We start from the raw sequence: 27,183 nt of genomic DNA, 5'->3' as shown, positions 1-27,183 counted from the left end.
TATCGTTCATCGTTCATTATTCATCGTTCATCATTCATCATTCATTTATCTTTCATCATTTATCATTAATGAAGTCAGTTCATTAGAGGTGACTATCGTTCATCATTTACGATGGATCCATCATACATAGAACTGCGGTACCCGACGGCTGTAGGACATCAGTGACAGGATCACCCATCCACTGTGCCTAGGCCTCATCATCAGCATTTATATATACGTCTTAACCATTTACATATACTTCGATAGCCACAACTAATTCCCATCATTCAAAACATTTTCATTTTCATCACTTATAAAAATCTTGAATTTATGCAATTTTTCTTAAATCCAAGCATGCGACGTATATCTTTATAAAATCTTAAAATCGTGATCATGATGCATGAACATTTAAAATATCATAAATTTTAGACTCTTAATTAAGCATTTTAGACTCTTAATTCTAATATTCCAATAGTCCACGCTTCCGCGGCGCTACTCTGATAAAATAATAAATCTTAAGGTGTCCTTATGTCTCGTCAATCCTAATTAAATTTGAATCCCAAAATCCTCGTTTGTGAATCGCAACGTAAAACAACTTATGGTGACTAAGTTCTATTTTCCAACTACTTCGAATTTCGACTTACCTCGCAATTCCTCATACTAGAAATAGATGTCCAACTTTATCGTATCTTACCTTTCTTATACTATACTCGTAATATTCATCGACCTATTACATTAGCATTTATGCAGTTCAACTTAAGAAACCTTAGCACCAAAAGTTACTAATCGACTTCTTTCCTCGGTAATACATTTACAAGTTAAACCTTATCTCAATCTCATAATAACATTAGCCTAAGATCCTTGAATAGAACCTTTATCTTACGGCACCAAACATACGTAACTTATTATTTACAAGTACATCCCGAATGTAAATTTGTTGCAAATCTTAAACCTCGATACGTTAATCCATACAATCCAAAATATACAATATCGATCCTCTACCTAGTTAATAAAACCCTTCAAGCGTCAATCACAAGCTTAAACTATTTTCTTCCCAATTACAATTTAGTTGAGGCGTAAGACCCTTGGACTTTCCTCCTTGAAACGAATGTCACATTCTTACATATCCTCAATGCTTAATTAGTACTAGCGTATAAAACTTAATAAGTTATTCCATGGTAGCCTTAGATTAACTCTAGTAAATCAACTTCACTTATGAATCATTGAGTTCTAGAATCCTCATGTCAAGATTTTAGATTTCTTACTCGATGAAAGCCTTAATATTCGTCTACCGGTAACCTATGTTGACACAACTAATTCCCTTTTGTTTTTATTTTACCCAAAAATTTCGTATGATCAAATATCCCATAAATTTGAAATTCAAACTTACCTAATCCAAATAGCTTTGGATAAAATAATTCCAATACACATATCCGCTTAGCCCCAAGTTTCTTAATAACTTTCAAAATTCCTCAAGACAAGGTGTCTGCTTCACCTCTTACATGCGTCTATCAAATATCTTAACCATCAATCACATCCAACTTTATAGAAAAATTAAATTCCAACAAAGGTATAATTTTATCTCTTAAATCACGATTGAAAATTATGATACATCAAACTTAAGTTCCCAAGATTTTGTTAGCTCCATGTCTACCCTTATAACTTAACTACTGATCAACTTCACTTTAAATTGTCATAACTTTAAATTCTAAATTTTCCACAACATTATTTCACTAACACTTTAATTTTCAAGCCCAAGATTGATTCATCCTATAATGTCCTTGATTACCATTTCTTATAACATTAAAAACCAGATATCTCAAGGTTCCAAATATCCCTTCAAATCTAAATCATAAAAAATTACAGTCATTTAAACCATTCGCTTCTCGCTTACTGCTAAACTAGTCTCCAAATTTCTTAAAAATAACAAAATTAGTTCTTACTTTCCTAGAATATTATCCGATTTGTCCTTAATCTCAAGAATCCAACGATTACTCATAAGTTCTCGGCATTCCTAATCCCACTGTACAAGTTTCTCGTAACATAAATTTCAGAAATTTTAAACTTATTAAACCCAAAATCAATTCTCGTAACCTCGATTGTTCCTCAAAAGTTCGAACTTTAATCCTCAAAAATTTCGTAATTTGCAATTTGGCCCTTAAAGTTCCCGAAACTTACATTTTTGGCCCTACAACTCTTCGAAATTTGCATTTTGTCCACATAAAATTTTCGACTTAGTCTCCTTAAACCTTAAAATTCTTGAAACTCAAAATTTAATCCCAAAGTTCGGTAAATTCGAAAATAGTCCCTTAGAATTTTATTTTGCACTTAGGTCCTCAAATTATTGGTCATTACAATTAGGTCCTTAAAATTCCCAATTCGTGCAATTCAATCCTTAAATCCCAAGTTATACATTTTTATACTTCTAAAGATTTTCGTATTCTTCGAATCATTATTGCTTATATAAAATCCTCAAAAATTAACCCAATTAGTAACCACGAACCATCAATATTTCGTAGAAAACATACATGCCCCAGAAGTATTCATAATTTTCAAGATTAACTTATTATCCGAAATAGTAAAACATCAGTACTACTAACCTAAAAATCAATATAGTCAAATCATTATCCTAAAGCTCAATATTCGAATTCTTAGACACGTCCAATTCCAAACGTAACCAGCATGCAATTTAATCTAGTTTTTAAAACAGTAAATCCTTAAATCATAAAAGCAGTTAAACATATACCGTAGATCACCAAACATATACCGTAGATCATCATAAAGCGTAAATCATGTTAACATGCAGGTGATAAAAGTAAATAATTCAAATCATAAAAAACTTACAGACTTGAGGCTTGAAGACTGAGCTGCAGAAACTGGCGGTGGCACAACCCTATACAGGACCTTTGCTGTGATACCAACTGTAACGTCTCGCTCATTTTAAAAGTGCGGAATTTTTTTTTTAAATATTTTTATAAAAGCTCGCATTTTCGAAATAAAATTTAAAAGTTTCGAATGCATGCGCTCAATAGAAAAATATAAGATTTAAAAATGATCTTAAATATTTGACACTAAAAATAGCGTCGTTTAAAAATTAACCAAACTCATCCAAAATCATATGTAAACATAAACGAGTTAAAATCTTAAATTCATTAACGTATGAAAATATTCATCTTCTCTCAATCTCATAAATCGTAATGCGGAAAACATGTGGTTGAAATATCTATCGTAAATGATGTACGATAGTCACCTCTAATAAACTGAATTCACTAATGATAAATGATGTAAGATGAATGATAAATGATGAACGATGAATGATGAACGATAAATGATAAAAGATGATTAATGATGAGCTGTTTTGATACGTCATGATTTTATACGACACGTTTATGTTACATTTTTAAAGTTCATGAAAGGTATGTTGAGTATGATATTTTTCACTGCTGTGTGCTATGTATATGTATTTGCTATTAACGGTGCAGGTGTGTTGAGTCTTTAGACTCACTAGGCGTGTGTGATGCAGGTGAGCATAATGATGAGGGGACTGAGGTGCGGAATTCTGAGTAAGCAGACCTGGTGCGGTGACACGACCCGAGGACCACAGTTTTCCGCATTACGATTTATGAGATTGAGAGAAGATGAATATTTTCATACGTTAATGAATTTAAGATTTTAATTCGTTTATGTTTACATATGATTTTGGATGAGTATGGTTAATATTTAAACGACGCTATTTTTAGTGTCAAATATTTAAGATCAATTTTAAATCTTATATTTTTCTATTGAGCGCATGGATGCGAAACTTTTAAATTATATTTCGAAAATGCGAGCTTTTATAAAAATATATATATATATATATTTTCGCACTTTTTAAAATAGCAGACGTTACAGTTGGTATCAGAGCAAGGGTCCTGTATAGGGTTGTGCCACCGCCAGCTTCTGCCGCTCAGTCTTCAAGCCTCAAGTCTGTAAGCTTTTATGGTTTAAATGTTTTAAATGATTTACTCTTATCACCTGCATGTTAACATGATTTACGCTTTATGACGATCTACGGTATATGTTTAACTGCTTTTATGATTTAAGGATTTACTGTTTTAAAAAAAAAGTCAGATTAAATTGCATGTTGGTTACGTTTGTAATTGGACATGTCTAAGAATTCGAATATTGGGCTTTAGGAGAGGTTGAAAATGATTTGATTATATTAATTTTTGGGTTAGTAGTATTGATGTTCTACTTATGGGCCATAAGTTAATCTTGAAAATTATGAATGCTTTTGGGACTTGTAGAATTTCTAAGAAATTACTGATGGTTTTTGGTTGCTAGCTAAGTTAATTTTGAGGACTCGACGTAAGGAATAATGATTCGAAGACTAGGATGATTTTTGGAAGTATAAAATTGTAGAAATTATTTAGGATGCATGCTCTACCTAGTTGGATTTAAGGATTGAATTGCATGAATTGAAAATTTTAAGGACCTAACTATATTAACCAATATTTTGAGGACCTAAGTGTAAAAAATAACATTCTAAGGGACTATTTTCGAAATTACCAAACTTTGGGAGTAAATTATGAGTTTCGAGAATTTTAAGATTTAATGAGGATAAAATCGAAAATCTTATGAGGACAAAAATGCAAATTTCAAAGAGGGTAGGGCCAAAATTGTAATTTTCGAGAACTTTAATGGCCAAATCGCAAATTTCGAAAATTTTGAGGATTAAATTCAAACTTTGAGGAAGACTGGGTTAAATCAGTAATTATTCGAGGTTATGAGAATTGATTTTGGGTTTAATAAGCTTAAAATTTTTTAACTTCGTTTTACGAGGAACATATAAAATGGAATTAGGAACGCCGAGAACTTATGAGTAATTGTGGAATTCTCGAAAGTTAGGACAAATTGGGTAATATTTGAGGAAAGTAAGAACAAATTTTGCAATTTTAAGAAATTTTGGGGATTAGTTTAGCAGTAAGTGAGAATTGAATAAATTAAATGACAAGACTTTTTGATGATTTAGGTTTGAAGGGACATCTAGAAGATTGAAACAATTGGATTATAATGTTATAAGGAATGGTAATCAAGGGCATTGTAGGATGAATCGATATTAGACTTGAAATCTAAGTGTTAATGGAACAATGCTGTGAAGAATTAAGAATTTAGAGTGATGACAATATAGGGTGAAGTTAATCGGTTAGCTAAGTTATAAGAGTAGACCTTGAGTTAGCAGAATTTAAGTTTGTTGTGTCATAAGCTTTAGTCATGATCTTAATAGTTAGGACTATACCTTTGTTGGAATTTGATTTTTTCTAGAAAGTTGGGTATGATTGATGGTTAGGTTACTCGATAGACGCATGTAAGAATTGAGGTGGACACCTTGTCTTGAGAAATTTTTGGTAAGTCATTAAGAAACTTGGGAATAAGTGAATATGTGTGTTGGAATTATACCATCTAATACTACTTGAGTTGAGTAAACTTGAATTTAAAGTTTATGAGATAAGTGTTCATACGGAAATTTTGGATGAAATAAAAACAAAAGGGAATTAGTTATGTTCAACATAAGTTATCAATGAATGAATATTTAGATTTTTATCGATTAAGAAATCTAAAATCTTTATATGGGGATTCTAGAACTCTATAGGTTATAAGTGAAGTTGATTTATTAAAGTTAATCTAATGCTACCATGAGATAAATTATTAAGTTTTATACGTTAATATTAATTAAGCAGTAGGGATACGTAAGAATGCGACATTCGTTTCAAGGAAAAAAGTCTAAGAGTCTTAGGCCTCAAATATATTGTAATTGGCAAGAGAATAATTTAAGCATGCAACTGATGCGAGAGAGGTTTTACTAATTAGGCAGAAGATCATTATTATATAATTGGATTTTATGGATTAACGTTATTCGAGGTTTAAGATTTGCAACAATTTTACGTCGGGATGTACTTGTAAATAGTAAATTACGTAAGTTTGGTGTCGTCAGATAAAGATTCGATTCAAGAATCTTAGGCTAATATTATTATGGGGTTGAGATAAGTTTTAACTTTTAAGTCTATTATCGAGGATAGGAATCGATCAGTAAATTTTGGTGCTAAGGCTTCTTAGGGTGAACTGCATGAATACAAATATAATAGATCAACGAACATCCTGAGTATAGTATAAAAAAAAGTAACACGCAACAAAATTCGGACTGCCATTTCTAATATTGGGAATTTTAAGAAAAGTTGAAATTTGAGGTTATAGAAAAATGAAACTAGGTTACCATGGGTCGTTATAAGTTGAGTTTCGCAAACGAAGATTTGGAAGTATAATTTATTAGAATTGAGGAGACATAAGGACAAATTAACACTTATTTTATCAGAGTAGCGCAGCGGAAACGTGAATTATTGGAATATTAGAATTAAGAGTCTAAACTTTTGTTTATCGAGGGTAAGCGAATTTCGGGGACGAAATTCAATTTAAGGGGGGAAGATTGTAACGTCCCAAAAATTTGAAGGTTCACGTAAACCACATGCATGCAAGTTATTTAGTTTCTTTGGTATTTTATTAAATTGTTATAAAACATTAAATGCATGTTTATTTTGTGTTTTAATTCATTATTATTTAAAGTTCATGCATAATTATTTCATAATAGAATTTATTTCATAAAATTTTAAAAGTTCATGCATTAGGATTTCTTGATGCATTTCGCGCTCGAACGAGGAACGAAGACCGGGAAATTTTCAAGAAAATTATTTTATTACATGATTAATTTTTATTAATTAATATAAGGTGTTTTAAAGGTATTTTTGAAGAATTGAGATTATTTGATATTTTTAACCGCAAGATTTTAATTTGTATCGGTGCGCAAATTTTATCATATCGGGGGACTTTTTGAGTGTTCGGCTAATATTTTCAAAATCTTTCCAACACGAAATATTTTTCGCGAGTGCGTTTGGATTTAATTGGCCTACTTTTAAGTTTATTGTGCCTAAAACTCTTTTAAACTTTTTAATTAATAATTAAAGTTCATTATCTTGATTATTACCTAATTAACTAATGTATTATCGACTACCCTACACATTAAACCAACCGACACCCTCTCCAACCACTTCATCCTCTCCATTTTTAACATCCCAGCTGCATTTTTCTCTCGGATTTCAGAGCATTCATCGAGGAAAGCTTCGGTAGTCAATTGTTTTGTAAAGGGAAATTCATCCGGGTTCCCTTGTCTCGTTCTTGCACTTCAAATCACCAAGGCACGTCAAGTACTTTTATTTCTGCATCATATACGCTATATATATGTTGTTATGTGTTTATTTTTAGGTGGAATTCTCGGTTCAGCATTATTCATGGAGATTTTTCAGTTTTGTTTCAAGTCCTTGCATTATTGAACATCCAACTCACGTTTGTCGTAATTTTCTGCAAGGGGACTGTCAACTACTGTCACTAGAAGTCTGAACCACGTAATATTTAAGGGGAAACATGCTGGAATCGTGTTTTGGCCGTGGGTGGTAAGGGCCGAGAGGTTGGGTGGAGTTGTGGCTTGTTTTGGGTTGTGTTCGGACCAAAGGTGAAGCCGACGGTGTGAGGGCAACTCTAGGCCTTGGACTTGTCTCTGATGGGTCTGAGTCATGATCTGGAAAAGCTTGAACACTGCTGGTCTTGACTCTAGGGCCGCACGAGGGAGTCGAACTAAGGAGAGATCGGGTTTGAGCGTTTTGGATGTCTAGTGAGAAGATGCTGTCTGCAGAATAGTCAAATGGGGCCATAGGTGCATTACTGACAGAATAATGTGAAGATGAAGCAAAACGTGGGTTGGCAAGGAAATTTCGTGGAATTTCAGATAACGCGTGTTCACACGGTCAAGAGGCTCTATAAATAGAGCTCCCCCCTTCATTCTGAAATCATCCTTTCTTCGAGTTTTCTCTCATCTTATAAGCATTTGAGTGCTTATTTCTATAATATTTGTGAGGTGTTTTGTTCTCCTGTATTAAGAGAGTGTGTGTTCTCTTTGAAAACACAGTGAGTGAGTTGTACACCACAAAATATTATAGTGGAATTTTTTTCATCTTGCCTGTGGTTTTTACCCTAATAATTTTTAGGGTTTTTCCACGTAAATCTCGGTGTCCAGTTTATTCTTTATTTTCGGGTTTTATTATCTCAAATTCCGCACGTGGGACCAACAAGTAATATCAGAGCCTTGGTTTAAAATTTCTTAAAATTCTGAGTATGCTCTGTGGTTGCAGCCTAGACTGATCTTCCAAATCAGAAAAGATTTTTTGAGATTTTTTATTTAAGGCGGGATTATTTTGTCCAGTCTACTAAAATTGTTGTAGACATAATGGCGGGAAGGTACGAGATAGCAAAGTTCAATGGAAGCAATTTTATGTTGTGGAAAATAAAGATACAAGCAGTTTTAAGAAAGAAAAATTGCTTGGCGGCTATTGGAGATAGACCGGTGGAAATTACGGATGATGGAAAGTGGAATGAGATGAATGATAATGCTGTTGCCAATTTACACTTGGCTATAGCAGATGATGTTTTGTCAAGTATCTCTGAGATAAAAACAGCCAAAGTTATCTGGGATACTCTGACAAAGATGTACGAGGTCAAGTCCCTACACAACATGATTTTCCTAAAGAGAAGGCTTTATACTCTTCGGATGGCGGAATTCTCATCGATGACCGACCATATCAACACACTAAATACTCTATTTGCTCAACTCACTTCCATGGGGCATAAAATAGGGGAAAATGAACGTGCGGAGCTTCTACTTCAAAGTCTACCAGATTCATATGATCAACTTATCATCAACATTGCCAACAATATTCTTATGGGCTTTCTAAGATTCGACGATGTCTTAACTGCGGTTCTCGGAGAAGAAAGCCGGCGCAAGAATAAGGAAGATAGGTTGGTAACTTCGAAGCAGGCAGAGGCTTTACCGATGATAAGAGGAAGATTTATGGACCGTGACTCCAGTGGGAGTCAAAGACGAGGTAGATCAAAGTCAAGAAGTAAGAAGAAAAATATTTACTGCTTTAAATGTGGCGGTAAAGGGCACTTCAAGAAAGAGTGTACGAGTATCGAGAAGAGTTCTCAAGGAAATGTGGCCAGTACTTCAGGCGGTGGTGAAATATTATTCAGTGAAGCGGCAACTGTTGCGGAAGGCAGGCACAAATTTTGTGACACATGGATTATGGATTCAGGTGCGACGTGGCACATGACGTCTCGGAGAGAATGGTTTGATCATTATGAACCAGTCTCAGGAGGATCTGTATTCATGGGAAATGATCATGCCTTGGAAATTGCTGGGGTCGGTACTATCAAAATTAAAATGTTTGATGGCACCATTCGCACCATACAGGAGGTACGACATGTGAAAGGACTGACGAAAAATCTTTTGTCCTTGGGACAATTGGATGATATCGGGTGCAAAACTCGGATCGAGAATGGGATCATGAAAATTGTGAAGGGAGCGCTTGTGGTTATGAAGGCGGAAAAAGTTGCTGCAAATCTGTATGTACTTTTGGGAGAAACACACAAAGAGGCAGAACTAGATGTTGCATCAATTGGTTCAGGAGAAGAATTAACAGTGTTATGGCATAGAAAGCTCGGGCATATATCAGAACGGGGGTTGAAAATTCTCTCAGAACGGAAGCTGCTGCCGGGACTTACAAAAGTGTCACTACCCTTTTGTGAGCACTGTGTTACCAGTAAACAACACAGATTAAAGTTTGGCACTTTTACTGCCAGGAGCAAAAGAATATTGGAGCTGATTCATTCAGATGTTTGGCAAGCACCGATTGTATCCTTAGGAGGAGCGAGATACTTTGTCTCGTTCATTGATGATTTCTCTAGGAGATGTTGGGTGTATCCAATCAAGAAGAAATCAGATGTTTTCCAAATCTTCAAAGATTTCAAAGCGCGTGTTGAACTTGATTCTGAAAAGAAAATCAAGTGTCTGAGGACTGACAATGGAGGAGAATATACCAGTGACGAGTTTGATGCATTTTGTCAACATGAGGGCATCAAGAGACAGTTCACAGCGGCTTACACACCTCAACAGAATGGAGTGGCGGAGCGGATGAACAGGACCTTGTTGGACAGAACAAGAGCTATGTTGAGGACTGCGGGTCTAGAAAAGTCATTTTGGGCAGAAGCAGTCAAAACCGCTTGTTATATTATCAATCGTTCTCCTTCAGTGGCGATTGATCTGAAGACTCCGATGGAGATGTGGACCGGGAAGCCGACAGATTATTCTCATTTGCATACATTTGGAAGTCCGGTGCACGTTCTGTACAATGAACAAGAAAGATCAAAGTTGGATTTGAAATCCAGAAAATGTATCTTCTTGGGTTATGCTGATGGAGTAAAGGGGTTTCGCTTGTGGGATCCTACTGTTCACAAGCTTGTCATCAGCAGGGATGTTATCTTCGAGGAAGATAAAGTAAAGGGAGACAAAGGCACACCGAATTCAGAAACTACTATGTTTCAGGTGGAAAATAAGACGGACGAAGGTCAAGTTTCTTGTGAAGCAGTACCAGAGCACGAAGAACAAGAACATGTTGAGTCTGGGGTTTCTAATGTGAGGCAGTCAACTCGAGACAGAAGACCACCAGGTTGGCTTTCAGATTATGTCACTGAAAGCAACATTGCATATTGTCTATTATCAGAGGATGGTGAGCCATCGAGTTTCCACGAGGCTACTCAAAGCTCGGATGTATCTTTGTGGATGATAGCAATGCAAGAAGAATTGGAGGTATTAGACAGGAATAAAACTTGGGATCTTGTTACACTACCACGAGGGAGGAAAGCCATCGGTAACAGATGGGTCTATAAGATCAAGCGAGATGGCAATAACCAAGTGGAGCGGTATCGTGCTAGATTGGTGGTAAAAGGGTATGCTCAGAAAGAAGGCATTGACTTCAATGAGATATTTTCCCCTGTGGTTCAGCTTACAACAGTCAGATTGGTGTTGGCATTATGTGCGGTGTTTGACCTACATCTAGGACAGCTGGATGTGAAAACGGCATTTCTTCATGGAGATCTTGAAGAAGAAATCTATATGCTCCAGCCAGAAGGTTTTGCGGAAATAGGCAAAGAGAACTTGGTTTGCAGGTTGAAGAAATCTCTGTACGGTCTCAAACAGGCACCGAGGTGTTGGTACAAGAGATTTGATTCCTATATCATGAGCCTTGGATACAACAGACTGAGTGCAGACCCTTGTACATATTTCAAGAGGTCTGGTGATGATTATATTATTTTGCTGTTGTATGTGGACGACATGTTGGTAGCAGGCCCCAACAAAGATCAGGTCCAAAGATTGAAGGCACAGTTGGCTAGGGAATTCGATATGAAGGACTTGGGACCAGCAAACAAGATTCTAGGGATGCAAGTTCACCGAGATAGAAGTAACAGGCAGATTTGGCTTTCTCAGAAAAATTATTTGAAGAAAATCTTGCAACGCTTCAACATGCAAGATAGTAAGCCAATTTCGACCCCTCTTCCTGTTAACTTCAGGTTATCCTCCGAAATGTGTCCTAGCAGTGAAGCAAAGAGGATGGAGATGTCTCGAGTACCATATGCATCAGCAGTGGGAAGTTTGATGTTCGCTATGATATGTACAAGACCGGACATTGCTCAAGCAATGGGAGCAGTTAGTCGGTATATGGCGAATCCTGGACGAGAGCATTGGAGCACTGTTAAGAGGATCCTTAGATACATTAAGGGTACCTCGAATGCTGCATTATGTTATGGAGGATCGGATTTTACACTCAGGGGCTTTGTCGATTCAGATTATGCAGGTGATCCTGATAAGAGGAAATCTACTACTGGTTATGTGTTTACACTTGCAGGGGAAGCAGTAAGCTGGGTTTCAAAACTGCAAACAGTTGTGGCGTTATCTACAACAGAGGCAGAATACATGACAGCTACTCAAGGTTGCAAGGAGACAATATGGACTAAAATGTTATTGGAGGAGATCGGGCACAAATAAGAAAATGTTTCTTTGTTCTGTGACAATCAGAGTGCCTTGTACATCGCAAGGAATCCAGCCTTTCATTCCAGGACTAAACACATTGGAGTCCAATTTCATTTTGTGCGGGAAGTAGTAGAAGAAGGAAGTGTGGATATGCAGAAGATCCATACAAAGGATAACATAGCTGATTTTCTGACAAAGCCAGTAAACATTGAAAAGTTTGAATGGTGTAGATTCTCAAGTGGCCTAGCAGAAACGTAAGCAGCAGGGAATGGCAAGATTGAAAGGATGTGTGGAGATGTGTTTGATTCTCAATCAAATTTCCAAGTGGGAGAAATGTCTGCAGAATAGTCAAATGGGGCCATAGGTGCATTATTGACAGAATAATGTGAAGATGAAGCAAAACGTGGGTTGGCAAGGAAATTTCGTGGAATTTCAGATAACGCGTTTTTAACGCGTGTTCACACGGTCAAGAGGCTCTATAAATAGAGCTCCCCCCTTCATTCTGAAATCATCCCTTCTTCGAGTTTTCTCTCATCTTATAAGCATTTGAGTGCTTATTTCTATAATATTTGTGAGGTGTTTTGTTCTCCTGTATTAAGAAAGTGTGTGTTCTCTTTGAAAACACAGTAAGTGAGTTGTACACCACAAAATATTATAGTGGAATTTTTTTCATCTTGCCTGTGGTTTTTACCCTAATAATTTTTAGGGGTTTTCCACGTAAATCTCGGTGTCCAGTTTATTCTTTATTTTCGGGTTTTATTATCTCAAATTCCGCACGTGGGACCAACAGATGCGATTTCCAGCAGGCATGGGGCTGAGTCCTTGGGTTGTTTTGGTCCAGTAGGGCCCTATAGTGGTCTGAGTGAGGTTGGTTAGGGGCTGCTCCACTCGGACGTGAGATAGGATGCAAAATAGTGAAGCTTAGTCGCATTAGGATTCGAACTTGGCTTGTGCTGAAAATAGCAGCTGCTGGTGGTCTCATTTTCATGGGTTTTAGTGTGCTGGAAAAGGTGATTTAAGAGATGATAGGATGTATTTTAGGCATGGGTTAAGTTGGGAGAAATTCGGTTAATTTTCGAGTCGATTCGGGTTAAAACCGGGACACCGGTCCAAGTTTTAAAAACAATTCGGTTAAGTTATGAAATGGGCTCAAGTTTAAGTCTGGGAATACTTATAAATATGTTTTGGGACATTTTTAAGAGTTTGGTAAGTTTCGGATCAAAATAATGAGTTTTGGATTTATCCGGGATTTAGTCGCCACACGAAACGTAAATTAAAGAATTAATTGAAACGTCTAGATTTAAGCTTAATAAAATTATGGAAGATTATATTTAAGCTCAAATAATTATTAGAAGTCTAAGTTTTTAAATTGGGAATTTTATGCTAAGGTTTGGTTTAATTTGAGATTAAAACGCATTAATAGGTTATATTTAAAGATTAATTTAAAAGTCATAGATTTAAGCCAAATAAAAATATGGGAAAGTTCTTGTAAGCTTAAATAATTATTTGGGACATGTTAGAGTCAATGGAATTAAGAAAATATCAAAAAGTGAAATTTACGTCTAGGCGCAAAACGATAATTTTTGGGTTCCCAGGGGCAAAATGGTCATTTTGCACCCGGGGTGAGGTTTTGATACTGGCAGCGCCCTGAGCACAAATTCATGATATTTTAAATGTTCACGCATCATGATTCACGATTTTTAAGATTTTATAAAAATATACGTTGCATGCTTGAATTTAAAGGAAATTGCATTTATACATGAATTTTATAAGTTATGAAAATAATAATGTTTTGAATGACGGGAATTAGTTGTGGCTATCGAAGTATATGTAAATTCTTAAGACGTATATGTAAATGCTGATGATGATGATGAGGCCTAGACACAGTGGATGGGTAATCCTGTCACTGATGTCCGACAGCCGCCGGGTACCGCGGTTCTATGTATGATGGCTCCATCGTAAATGATGTATGATAGTCACCTCTAATGAACTGAATTCACTAATGATAAATGATGTAAGATGAATGATAAATGATGAAAGATGAATGATGAACGATAAATGATAAAAGATAAATGATGAATGATGATTAATGATGAGCTGTTTTGACACGTCATGATTTTACACGACATGTTTATGTTACATTTTTAAAGTTCATGAAAAGTATGTTGAGTATGATATTTTTCACTGTTGTGTGCTATGTATATGTATTTGCTATTAACGGTGCAGGTGTGTTGAGTCTTTAGACTCACTTGGCGTGTGTGATGCAGGTGAGCTTAATGATGAGGGGACTGAGGTACGGAACTCTGAGTAGGCAGACCTGGTGCGGTGACACGACCCGAGGACCACAGTTTTCCGCATTACGATTTATGAGATTGAGAGAAGATGAATATTTTCATACGTTAATGAATTTAAGATTTTAACTCGTTTATGTTTACATATGATTTTGGATGAGTTTGGTTAATTTTTAAACGACGCTATTTTTAATGTCAAATATTTAAGATCAATTTTAAATCTTATATTTTTCTATTGAGCGCATGCATGCGAAACTTTTAAATTATATTTCGAAAATGCGAGCTTTTATTTAAAAAAAAATATTTCCGCACTTTTTAAAATAGCAGACGTTACATGAAAGGTGTAAACTTAAATGTTATGTAAACTATCTTAAGATTAGAACTGAAGAACATGTGCAAAACATTTTTTTTATTGTCTAATTGTCATTTGGATTTGAGGCTTTTCCCTCACAGTGACACCATTACTCATGATTCAAAAATTATAATTTATCTTTCTCTAATATTTTTTGAGATCCAGAAATTATAATTTGTCTTTCATATGTTGTTAAACATTATATATAAAATATTGTATGATTTATAATATCAATACTTCACCAAAGTCATTGTGTTCTCATAAACGTGTGTTTTTCTCTCTGAGAAAGCAATGTGTTATGACAAATTAAATTTAAATAACGCATTTGCATTTGTTTCATAATCAGTTAGTTATTTGTTTTCTATCATTAGTTATTTCATTGATTATTTTCATCCTTCTGGTTTGTTTAATTTTTTTTTAAAATATCATTTTTTTCTTCGTATAAAATCTGTTATATGAAACTAAATCCAGTGTTTAAGATCGTGATTGAATCATATGAAATTAATGGGTTTCCTTCCAACTAATAGAGTTATAACTCAATTAATAAAATGAACAAGTTGTCACTCAATTCTTCATCTCTTTCAAATAATCCAAGATATTTTTGAATTATGTTCATCTAAGATCCAACTTTGGAAACAAATTTAAGATTTTGCAGATGCAAAGAGATTGATCGCTGGAGATTTAACGACCCTCAACCAATTTTCCATACTCTTCGGTCTTCACCATTTAGAGCCTCCACATATTTAACTATTGTGTTTCTATTTCTTGAAGAGCTTTCTCAAGTATGTTAAACTTAAGTTTATAAATGTTTTTGTTTAATGTTCTGTTTATCAATTTTAGGTTTTCTTAATTTGTTTCTATTTGTTAGTTTTCACAATCCTTTTCATTTCTTCAATCTTAATAAGATGTTATACTATTAGTTTAATTCAAACGACATGATATCAGGGAGAGATGGAGTCATGAGATTTTCAGCTTCTCCGACTACAGGAAATTCAGATTCAATCGCCATCATCGAACATGAATATTATCTTAAATGGATTTATTTTATTGTGGAAGGAAAAGTGTGTCTGAAAGTATAAATATTATTTATTTGTTACGTTACACATGAAATGCGTGTGCAAATGTACGTTAGAATGAAAGGGAAAGTATGTTTGAATGTATAACTATTATTTATTTGTTATGTTACATATGCAACACGTGTGCATCGTCACCTATAAGAAAAACACAAAAGCTAATAACTCCAATAACTTTCTCCTGCACTCATTCTATACAAGGCTTTTTGTGTTTGGACAGGTAACATGTCATGAAATTTAATTCAATTTTGTGTAAGATTTAATGTTATCAATAGTTATGTCGTTTCAATTGTTTGACAAGATACACTTACTATTTTAAACTTTCTTCAATCTTTGCATAATGTTACCTCTTAGCATACTTATATAACATATTTTATCCTTAATATTCACGTACAACGTTGCACACACATTGTGTGTGCCTCGATTGCTAGTTTATATTAAGTTACCAGTACCAATTTTGTCACTACCTATAATAAATAATCTTGTTTTAATTAGTATCAATTTTGCCACCTACCTATAATAAATAATCTTACTTTTAATTTGTATTTGTAAATTTAGGATATTGATTTTTTATTGAAGAATGTAAATTATTATTAATTCACATGTAAGTTATTTTAATTCACCGAAGTTATTTGGTATAAAAATTATTTATTGTTAAAAAAATAAAAATCAATAAATTTAGTAAAATAAAATTCCATGAATAAAGATATAATCAAATTAAATTATTTGATTTTTTTATTCATGTTTTATAATTTTTTAACGAGTTTTTCATATATTATTTTTTTGGAAGTAAAAGATATTAATGTAAATTTTCATATGGAGTACAAATCTTGAAAATACTGGTGGTTGTTTATGAATTAAATTCTGGAGATTTTCATGTAGAGTTGTGAGACATTGCATTAATCATGGCTACATAAAGTTGCCTTTGAGTTTTTGGTTGACTGCGAAAATGGTGGTGTTTGATTTGGTGAAATGTATCTTTTTGTCTTTGATTGCTTAATTCACTTGCATTTCTGCATTTTTCTTTTGTGCTTTATAATGATTGATGATTAAGAACTGTATATTTCCTTCCCATTATCTTTGTTCCTCTGGTTATTTCAGATACTTGATGAACTTATTCAAAGTTTCTAAGTTGTTCGAAATTCTCAGATAAAATAAAAACGGAATTATCTATGATGTGAAATTTTTCCTTGTGATATAAGATTTTGAATGTCCAGAAATTGTTTTGTTTTAGGATGTGCCCTGATTCTAGATTAACATCTTACTTTTATGAATGCTTTCTTTTGCGAACCCATAAGTAAAACATACAATCAAAACTGGTGTTACCCCCCTATAATCTACCCTCCCATACCCTCTGATTCTATGGTTTTTCTTTGTTTTGTATTTTAGAAGCGTGATAAAGTCTTTTGAGCTTGTCCAAAGTTGCCTAACAACTATGTTATATGTCTTGTATTTGCAGATAAATTGGTATCACAAAACGGTGGACAACAATAACAAGAATAACAGTACATCTTCAGTTGCCTTTTCCATTTGATCCACAACTAATAAATTTCTGCATTTCAGAAAATACTACGCATCAAATAATTCAGATGACAAGAATGTGACATTAAGAGTCGAATTGGTCATGCCACTCATGTGGTTGACTTCTTGAAATCGTTTTTTGTTTATCGAGTAAAATTTTTTGTTAGAGCATTCATACTTAAACTCAATGCTATTGTGGATTGGAAGCATTGTATGAGGAATTCACTTGTGTGATTTTCAGAAAGGTCTACTTTTGTGGAATTTAGAGTCTTTGTTGAGATGAGCTTATACGTGTTAAGTGTCTATTCTTTTACCAGACTCAACACGAAACCTAACTGTGTTCAATGGTCCTAACTAGGCATGTCACTGGATCGGATTAAACCGGTTCCAAATTAAAATGCAATGGAACAAGAGCTATCATATCATGGTATACTGGATTGAGCGGGTTCCAAATTTATTGGATTGAAGTGTAATCTAATGCAAAACCAAAACAAAATTGGAACCGGATTATGATTAAAAAAAAATTATTTGCATGCATTATATACCAAAGAATATATTTAGCAAACAAAGAACTTAAAAATTAATTATCAAGTTTGAAGTATAACTTATAATTGTTAATTGAAGTTGTATTTGGATTTGATGAATTTGATTTAAAAGAGTGTTTTAATGAATTTGAAATTCATCATAATGAATGAAACAAAAAATAATTAGTTGGGGATTCAAATCTGTTAAAAATGGATTTGCTAAAATAAATTTGTGAATTTGTTATTATATGTTTGAAATAATTAGGTTTAAATCATAAATCCTAATACAAACAAAAAGTTTATTTTTGAATTTATAAGCAATTGGAGATAACAATAAAATAATTTTGGAAAAGGTTTTTAGGATAATAAAATGATGAACTTAAATAATAATCTAAGATGAAGATTCCCAAATTTAGGAATTATCAGGTTCATTCTCCTAAATCTCACCACGCGCGGTTCTCTAAGAACAATAAATCGAAACGACAACAGTCTATCCAAAGCAAAAATCATTTTCCAGTTTTGATTTTAAGCTAGAATTAGGATCGAGAAATTGCGGTTCAGTTTCAAATCATAAAATAAAAACTCGAAATGTAACCATATATGTAATTAAGGTTAAATTTTGTAGTGTACATAAAAAATTAGCCAAAAAAATATTTATGATCCTATAATTTTGTCTCGATTGCAATTTTAATCATTTATATTATCAAATTTAAGTTTTACTCTTGCGTTTTATGATTATTTTTTGTCATGTAATTTTGTCTTATTGCGATTTTGATATTCTATGTTATTAAATTTCAGTCATGAATATTATATTTTTGACAATTTTAATCATTTTTATCGATAGTGCTGACATGACACAATATACATCAGACCGCATCAGTACTGCATATTGGTGTTTAACTAATTTATCTCATTCATTATATAAATTATTTTTTTAATAAGTTTAACTAATTAATTTTATTCCTCAATTTATAACTAATAAGATTTCTGATTATAAATGTATCAATTTATCTACATACTTGAATCCTATAAATATGAGTGTTCAGCTGTAAATAAAGTAGCTCCTATTCATTCCCAATTTTCAATTCTCAAAATATGCTTTATTTTGTCCATTCCTAATATCTATCAATTGTACTGTCAAGGTGTAATGTTTCATGATGAATTTCATTTATTTTATCTATCAATCATCATATTTCACAATTTATTTATATAAATATAACTAATGATATTTAAAAATATATATTAAAGTATTAGTATTTATTTTAACTATAAATAAAAAAAAACATTTTGTAGACAAGATGGGGCCGCTTACTGTTTGTTAAAAATCAACGCTTGGGTCACCTAACAAGACCAAAAATGTAAAAATTATTTTATATTATTCCCCATTAAATTAACAACTTGTAACCCCTAATGTTAACATTTTCAAACAACTTATGATGTATCATATTGGAGGGACTTAGAAGTTTTATACAACTTAAAATATTTCTAGAGTTATATATGATATATACTTGAGACGAGTCGACCCAGTCCTCGTTATATCTTTCATGACTGGGTATATAGATATAAAATGTGAGGTATAACATAATCGAGTTTTTTTAACATATAAATTTTCGGGTGAGACCTAGAAGTTGAATTGATTTTAGAATTAGGTTGGACTCCATTAACCAAAATAATTGAGTTACATGATATACTTGGTATTATAGAAAAATATATGCGAAACACGTGCTTAATTATGAATATTGATATTTGACTTAAAAAATAATAAATTATGAATATTAATTAATTAATCAAGATTCTGAAGTATCTCAGAAGATTCATTCAAAAATTTTTTGTAACGTCCCAAAAATTTGAAGGTCCATGTGAACCACGTGCATGCAAGTTATTAAATTTCTTTAATATTTTATTAAATTGTTTTAAAGCCTGAAATGCATGTTTCTTTCATTAATTTATGTTTAATTATTTTTATGCATTTTATGCGTAATTCATGCATGATAAGATTTAATTCACGAAATTTTAAAAGTTCATGCATTATGATTTCTAGATGCATTTCACATTCGATCGAGGAACGAAGACCGGAGAAGTGTCAGGAAAATTATTTTATTACATGATTAATTTTATTAACTAAAATAAGTGTTTTTAAGGATAATTTTCAAAAAAAAAGATTTTATTGGGTATTTTTACCCGCAGAATTTTATTTTTAACGGTACGCAAATTTTATCGAATCAGAGGACTTTTTAAAGGTTCGGCTAATATTTTTAAAATCTTTTCAACACAAAATGTTTTTCGGGAGTGCGTTTGGATATAATGGGCCTACTTTTAAGCTTGTTGGGCTTAAAACCCTTTAAAATTTTAATTAAATAATCTAGGGCCCATTAACCATTTGATTATTATGTAATTAAGCTCCTAAACAACTAATTAACCTAAACATAATTCTCAACCAGCCGACACACACCCATCAGCTCCCTGTCCTCTCGGTTTCCTCATATCAGCTCCAGAAAAAGGAAACCATCAGTCTTCATCATCCAAACAATTAACCCTTAATTAATTCCTTAAACTCCCACTAACCTAATTACATTTCAGCAACCGCCCATCTCCTCCACTCACAAGCTTCCTTGTGATTTTGCTGCTGCAAAGTTCGGTGATGCCATATTTCCTTCCAAGCAAAGAGCTCCTCTCCTCGGCCTTTAGCTTCTCGATAGTTTGTCCAAAATTAATTATCAGGCACGCTTTGTATCCTTCTTTCTGCATCATTCACGTCCTATATACATTGAAAATTCATTTTTATGCATGTTCATCACTCGATCTATTCCGTAACTACGTTTTCGGTTAAGCTTTCATGAAACTTGTCTATTAGCATGCATGATAATTACGTTTTTTTTTGTTCTGAATTTGGTGCAAGGGGCTGCGATTCTTTAGTGTCTAGAGGCTGTTGGTGGTGTCAAGTTGCTGTCATGAGGTTTAGAAAATGTGCTGGACGTATACGAGTGAAGAATCGAGAGTTTGGGGCTTGGGTGGTTCGAGTTCTGTCGGGCAAGGGTTGCGGCTGTGCATGGGCTCAAACCCAACCATGTACCATAGGCACCGGGATGAGGGAGGAGTTCGGATCTTGGAGATGTAGTTTGATAGAGAGAAATTGCGTTAGCCGATAGGAATTTACATACGATCTCGTACAGCGGCATTTCTCTTTGGATTGGATTAGTTAGGAGGTCTCTTACGGACATAAGGAAGAGATTTAAAGGGTGAACAGGTGGTGAGATTAGAGGGGACCGAAAGGGGAGGAGATTGGGGGCCATGTGTTGCAAGGAATATGGATTAGGTGTTGGCCGAGAATTTTAGCATGTTCTGGAAAGTTATCCGTGGGTTTAGGGGCTTGGTTGCATGATTTTAGGAGCTTTTAAGTGTTGGTAAGATATTATAAAAAAATTGGGAAAAATTAGGTTAAATTTCGAGTTGATTCGGGTTAAAACCGGGACCTCGTTCTAAGTTTTAAAACGAATCGGTTAAATTGTAATATGGGCTCGAGTTTACGTCTAGGAGCACTTGTAAATATGTTTTGGAAATATTTTAAGGTGTTTGGTAATCTTCGGGTCAATTTTAGAGGTCCAGGGGTAAAACGGTAATTTTTGGGTTTCCAGGGGCAAAATGGTCATTTTGCACCCGGGGTGAGGTTTTGGTCCTGGCAACACCCTGAGCACAAATTCATGATATTTTAAATGTTCATGCATCATGTTCATGATTTTTACGCAATTAAGATAAATACGGTGCATGCTTGGTTTAAAGGAAAAGTTACGCATATGCATATTTTTATTAAGTGATGAAAGTGATGATATTTTTGAAGGATGAGAATTGGTTGTGACTGACGATGTATATGTATATGATGACATGAGATATGATGAGCTGAGGCCCGGGCTCAGTGGGCGGGTAATGCTGTCGCTGATGTCCCCCGCCGCCGTGTACCACGGTTTTATAGATGGATCCATCGAATAGAGCTGATATCTTCGAATTTTAGCAGAAGAGAATGACTGTTTAGATTAACCAAACCTTATTGTAAATGCGGGTTGGATTGGGAATAGTGAAAGATGATTGATTTTGTTGTTGTATTCAGCTTTTATTACCATGATCCTATATCTATTGTTTTGTTTCAAAATGTATTAGCTCCATGTTCTCTTTTAGTTGAATCCCATTTTTACACAGCTCAATACTTGAGAATATAACATGTCCGTTTATTGAAATTTGCGTATCAAATACGATATCGGGGCGGAATTGGAAATTTTTTTTGGTGTTGAACAAAATCGGTTGCTATAATATAGTATAGTATAGTATATAGATAATAAGTATCTCTGTTTTCTGAATATATAATATAGTATAGATATAGGCTATATTATTTGTTTTAATATTATATGTTTTCCTTGACATAGGCTATAGATATAGGCTATATTATCTGTTTTCCTTGACATAGGCTATATTATTTGTTTTAATATTTACAACTGTTTTGAAGGTGTTGGTTGATTAGTTTTACCAAGAGTGGAGAAAGAATGGATGTCAAAGGATAGACTATCACATGAATATGAATTTGGAGTAGAGTCTTTCTTGCAATTTGCAATGAAAAACGCAAAGGATCCTGACACAATATGTTTCCCATGTGCAAAATGTGGTAATCTAAAGAAGAGAAATGTAGAAACTATACGGGCACATATGTATTCTAATGGTATAGATTTGACTTACCATACATGGATATGGCATGGGGAAAGATCTACGATAGGGAACTCAATGAATGGTAGTGATCAAGTAGGGCAAGATGGACAAAAATCTTTTGCTGAGGAACCGATAGATATGGTACATGATGCATATGATAGTTATGCTGGAATCCAATTCAATTCAATAAGCTACTTGAAGATGCAGAGAAACCTTTGTATCCTGGATGCATTAAATTTACGAAGTTATCTGAACTTGTGAAGTTATTCAACTTGAAGGCAAAATATAGTTGGAGTGATAAAAGTTTCACTAACCTACTCAGTTTGTTAGGAGAAATTCTTCCAGATGACAATGAATTACCTTTATCTTTATACGATGCGAAGAGAAGCTTGTGTACACTAGGGATGAATTACGTGAAAATTCATGCTTGCCCTAATGATTGTATCTTATACCGAAAGGAGTATGCCAATTTGACCAGTTGCCCTACTTGCGGGATTTCAAGGTGGAAGTTGGGCCAAAAAAATACGGTAAGGGAAGAAGTGTCTGCAAAGGTCCTGTGGTACTTTCCACCTATTCTTAGATTTCAAAGAATGTTTCGGAACAAGGAGATATCGAAGGATCTGACATGGTATGCTGATAAAAGACTTCGTGATGGCTACTTACGTCATCCAGCCGATGCGCCATCTTGGAAATTAGTTGATCGCAAGTGGCCTGGGTTTGCTAATGAGTCAAGAAATCTTAGATTGGCCATATCAGCTGACGGGATCAATCCCCATGGTTTGATGAGTTCTGCATACAGTTGTTGGCCAGTTTTAATGATCACTTACAATCTTCCTCCATGGTTGTGTATGAAGAGAAAATTTATGATGCTCACTTAGTTGATTTCTGGTCCCAAACAACCAGGAAATGATATTGATGTTTACTTAGCACCTCTGATTGATGACTTAAAATGCTTATGGGATACAGGCGTTGAAACATATGATGCATATCGACAAGAAACTTTCTCACTTAGGGCTGTATTACTATGGACGATCAATGACTTTCCTGCATATGGGAACCTGTCAGGATGTGTTGTGAAAGGATATCATGCATGTCCTATTTGTGGTGAAGAAACCTATTCAACAAGATTGAAGCATAGTAAGAAAATGTCATATACAGGCCATAGAAGGTTTCTACCTGCAACTCATCCTTATCGACGGCAAAGAAAGGCATTTAACAGGAACCAAGAGTTCAACCCCGCTCCAAAACCATTGAGTGGCCATGAAGTTTTGGAAAGAGTTGAAAGAATTAATTGTCGCTGGGGAAAAAGTATTGGGATGCTTAAGTCGAGCAAGGATAATGTCAAATCTTGCTGGAAAAAGAAATCAATATTCTTTGAACTTGAGTATTGGGAACATCTACATGTTCGACATGTTCTTGATGTGATGCACATTGAAAAAAATGTATGTGAAAGTCTCATTGGCACGTTACTTGACATTCCTGGAAAAACAAAGGATGGAGTAACTGCGAGATTGGACCTTGTGGAAATGAATGTGCGGACAGATTTAGCACCAAATATGGGGGAGAAGAGAAAGTATTTGCCAGCAGCATGTTATACACTTGGTAAGGATGAGAAAAGAAAGATTTTGAATACTTTGGGTGGAATACAAGTCCCTACATGTTACTCATCCAATGTTAGAAACCTTGTATCGATGAAGGAATTGAGACTTGTTGGCCTTAAGTCACACGATTACCACACTTTAATACAACAATTGCTTCCAGTGGCCATCCGTGGTGTCTTGCCCAAACATGTCAGAGACACTATCACTCGATTGTGTTTTTTCTTCAATGTGTTATGTAATAAAGTGATAGATGTGTCAAAGTTGGATGAAATGCAAAGAGAGATTGTGACGATATTGTGTTTACTTGAAAAGTATTTTCCACCTTCATTTTTTGATATAATGATTCATCTGACTATTCATCTTGTGCGGGAGGTGAAATTGTGTGGACCGGTTTGGTATAGGTACATGTATCCGTTTGAAAGATACATGAAGATTTTGAAAGGTTATGTGCGAAATCGCAATCGACCTGAAGGTTGTATATCTGAATGTTATATTGCTGAAGAGGCTATTGAATTTTGCTCAGACTATCTGTCTAGTGTGCACACAATTGGGATCCCATCAAGTCATCGACAAATAGAACTTACGAAGCTTTTATCTGGTGCAGTAGTGCACTCCGCTTGTCACGATGAGTTGCAGCAAGAACATCGTTATGTGTTGGCAAATGATGTTGAGATTGATCTTTATATCAAGTAATTTCTCCAAATTAATAATACTTTCATGCGCTTTGCTTACATTCTATTTGTTTATTTATTTTTAATAATAATTTAATTAGGGAACACATGGAGTATTTGATCGCCAGATTTCCTACTAGGGCTAAGTCCAAGAAGTGGTTACAAGATGAGCATAATCGAACGTTTGTGCGTAGTTTTCATTGGATCCTCGTTGTCATTGAACCTTACAAGGAGGTTATTTATTTGTTGGATTCCATGTATCATCGCATTCGCGATGAGGACTGGAAATATGTAGTGGAAATGTGAGTTAATATTCTTTTTTTATTAAAGAAATTAATTTAGTCAATAAAAAACTCATATATTAATTATTGTTAATGTATGGAGGGCCTTGAGATTGTTTAATTCAAACAAGGGAAGGAAAGGCAGGAAAAATGCTTTGTGGGAAGTGGTAAAGGTATGTGTAATTATGTTAAACAGTAACTTTAATGCTTATATTTTTAATTAACAATTTGTTTCTAATTACCATAGGCTCCTCGACAACCAGATGCAAAACAATGCGGTTATTATGTGATGAGATTTATGAGACAAATTATTGAAGAAATTGCAACTATCGAGAGAGATTCAGTACGATCAATAGTAAAATTATATTGCTTCTTTGAAAATTTACATTATCGATTTCAACATTTTGAAAATTCAGTAATGATTGTTTTTTTAGTAACATAATTTGTATGTGTATTCACAGTTCACAAAATCGGAGTACTCTCGGGAAGAAATCGATGAGGTGCGTTCTGAGTTGGCAGAATGTATACAGGATCATATTTATGAGTAGGTATGGAATGCTTCCCTCCATAATTCTATGTTTCTCTTTTCATTTCACAATTGTTTGATATCAGTAAATGAACATTTGCAAAGTTTCAAAAGTATAAATCCTCCATTTCCAGGGAATTGCTACTGTTGCGCTATTGAGACATTTCAGATATTTTTGTTGGTAAGTACTAAATAAATACATCTTCAGTCATTTGCCGAGGACTTACCCCGTGTATTTGTACATATGGTGTGATACTTGATTGATTGATTTTATTTGGAATGATCGAGCTTGGGCGGCTCTGCATGCGATTTTGTTTTACGTTTGAATCGATGGACTTAATTTTCGAGTATACAGTTGTTATGTTGTTTTGATTTTTTTCGGGATGTCCTATTTAAGGGAGGTAATGCCGAAATTTCTGGAGAACTAAAACAAAATATTTGTACCATTATGAAATCCTTATTTATGTTCCTGGATGAAAACCTAACCAAATATGTCTGATATATCCCTTTTGATGATGACTTGATGCTTTCCCCCTGGGAACTGTATGGTGTCATTTTAGTTTCCACATGTACTTATTGACGTAAATTTGTAGATATGCCAACCTAAATGATATTGTGTGAAAGGCGTGAATTTTATCATTAGAAACAAAGGCATGCATTCTATAATTTTATTCTTCAAAGCTCTTATTTATTGTAGATATGTTAGGTTTGGCGTTGTTTTCGCTAGCAACGGCGAAATAGTGCATGGAAATCTATGTGTTTTTGTTTTTGCATCTGGTGTTTTTTTTGGTTTTTGAGCTCAGCTAAATATTCGAAAAATATAACCATGGTTTTTGTTTTTCAAAACAGGATAGGTTCGAAATGATAAACACTTTGCAGCTTCGAAAGAAGGAGAAAGAAAGCTTCAAAAAAATATGCACATCTAGTGTTTTTGGTGTTGTAAGACTTATTTTGGATCAAATATTATGGATTATGGTACGTGGATGTGGGCACCATTTATGTTTTACTTTTGAGCTTAATTGTTTTAGGATGATTGTATGCTTTTATATTTTATTAGTTCTAATTGCAGGATTTTTTAATTTGTGTTTTTATATAATTATTAATTAATTTGTTCATTGTATATAAAATGTGAAAGACAACGGTTTTTAAAAAATTAACGGCAACGGTTATAAAATGATGCAAAACTGATTTGTAATCAAGTTCGAAGACAACGGTTTTCATTTGTTCTTAAAATAACTTACAACAACGGTTTTTATTCATTGCGTAAATGTTGTTATAAACAACAAACAACAACGTTTTTTCTACATAGTTAAAATGTTATCGTAACTTCGTAACAACAACGTTTTTAATTTGCATCGAAAAGGTTGTCGTAGTTGATATAACACAACGGTTTTGAAGCGTTGTAAAAGCGTTGTCGTAGCTGACATTACACAACATTTTAAAAACGTTTCAAAACCGTTGTTTTTGTTATATAAGACTACGGTTTATATCCGTTGTTGTTGACCAGGGTTTTTAACAACAGTGCTTACAACATCAGTTTTTCACCCTAAAAGACAACAGGATAAAATCCGTTGTCTTTTAGCGTTTTTCTTCTAGTGTTGACTAAGAAGAATGCAAAGTTTATTTGGGGATCCGAGTGTCAAGAAAGTTTTGACAAGTTGAAGCAAGCCTTGATTTCAGCGCCAGTGTTATCTATGCCATCGGGGCAAGGGGAGT

The 27,183-nt window shown here is 34.1% G+C and overlaps 1 protein-coding gene across 6 annotated transcripts; it reads left to right on the top strand.

Annotated features, from left to right (window-relative positions):
* The first annotated feature begins 22,061 nt into the window (after positions 1–22,061).
* LOC142524745 (uncharacterized) lies at positions 22,062–26,465 on the top strand. Of its 6 annotated transcripts, none has more exons than XR_012814960.1 (6): positions 22,062–22,401; positions 25,045–25,114; positions 25,189–25,296; positions 25,403–25,489; positions 25,602–25,648; positions 26,317–26,465. XR_012814960.1 is itself a non-coding variant. In XM_075628832.1 (6 exons), exons 1-4 carry the CDS (start codon positions 24,769–24,771, stop codon positions 25,487–25,489), a joined length of 447 nt encoding a protein of 148 aa, XP_075484947.1. In that variant the 5' UTR covers positions 22,425–24,768; the 3' UTR covers positions 25,602–25,648; positions 26,317–26,465. The 6 variants fall into 6 exon arrangements, 3 of the variants coding, with proteins under 3 accessions (XP_075484947.1, XP_075484945.1, XP_075484944.1); XR_012814959.1 differs by lacking the exon at positions 22,062–22,401 and adding an exon at positions 22,408–24,962 and having other exon boundaries at positions 26,322–26,465; XR_012814958.1 differs by lacking the exon at positions 22,062–22,401 and adding an exon at positions 22,408–24,962.
* Positions 26,466–27,183: the final 718 nt, after the last annotated feature.

Source organism: Primulina tabacum, chromosome 14 (assembly GCF_025594145.1).
Source record: "Primulina tabacum isolate GXHZ01 chromosome 14, ASM2559414v2, whole genome shotgun sequence".
NCBI lineage: Eukaryota > Viridiplantae > Streptophyta > Magnoliopsida > Lamiales > Gesneriaceae > Primulina > Primulina tabacum.
The sequence above is the reverse complement of the archived record's forward strand: the minus strand, read 5'-3'. Positions and strand labels throughout refer to the sequence as shown.

Coding starts and splice junctions, on each gene's coding strand:
- LOC142524745 (XM_075628830.1), top strand. CDS start 24,769: ATGGAGTATTTGATCGCCAGATTTCCTACTAGGGCTAAGTCCAAGAAG. Junction 24,963..25,044: donor TGGAAATATGTAGTGGAAAT/GTGAGTTAATAT, acceptor TAATGTATGGAG/GGCCTTGAGATTGTTTAATT. Junction 25,115..25,188: donor CTTTGTGGGAAGTGGTAAAG/GTATGTGTAATT, acceptor TAATTACCATAG/GCTCCTCGACAACCAGATGC.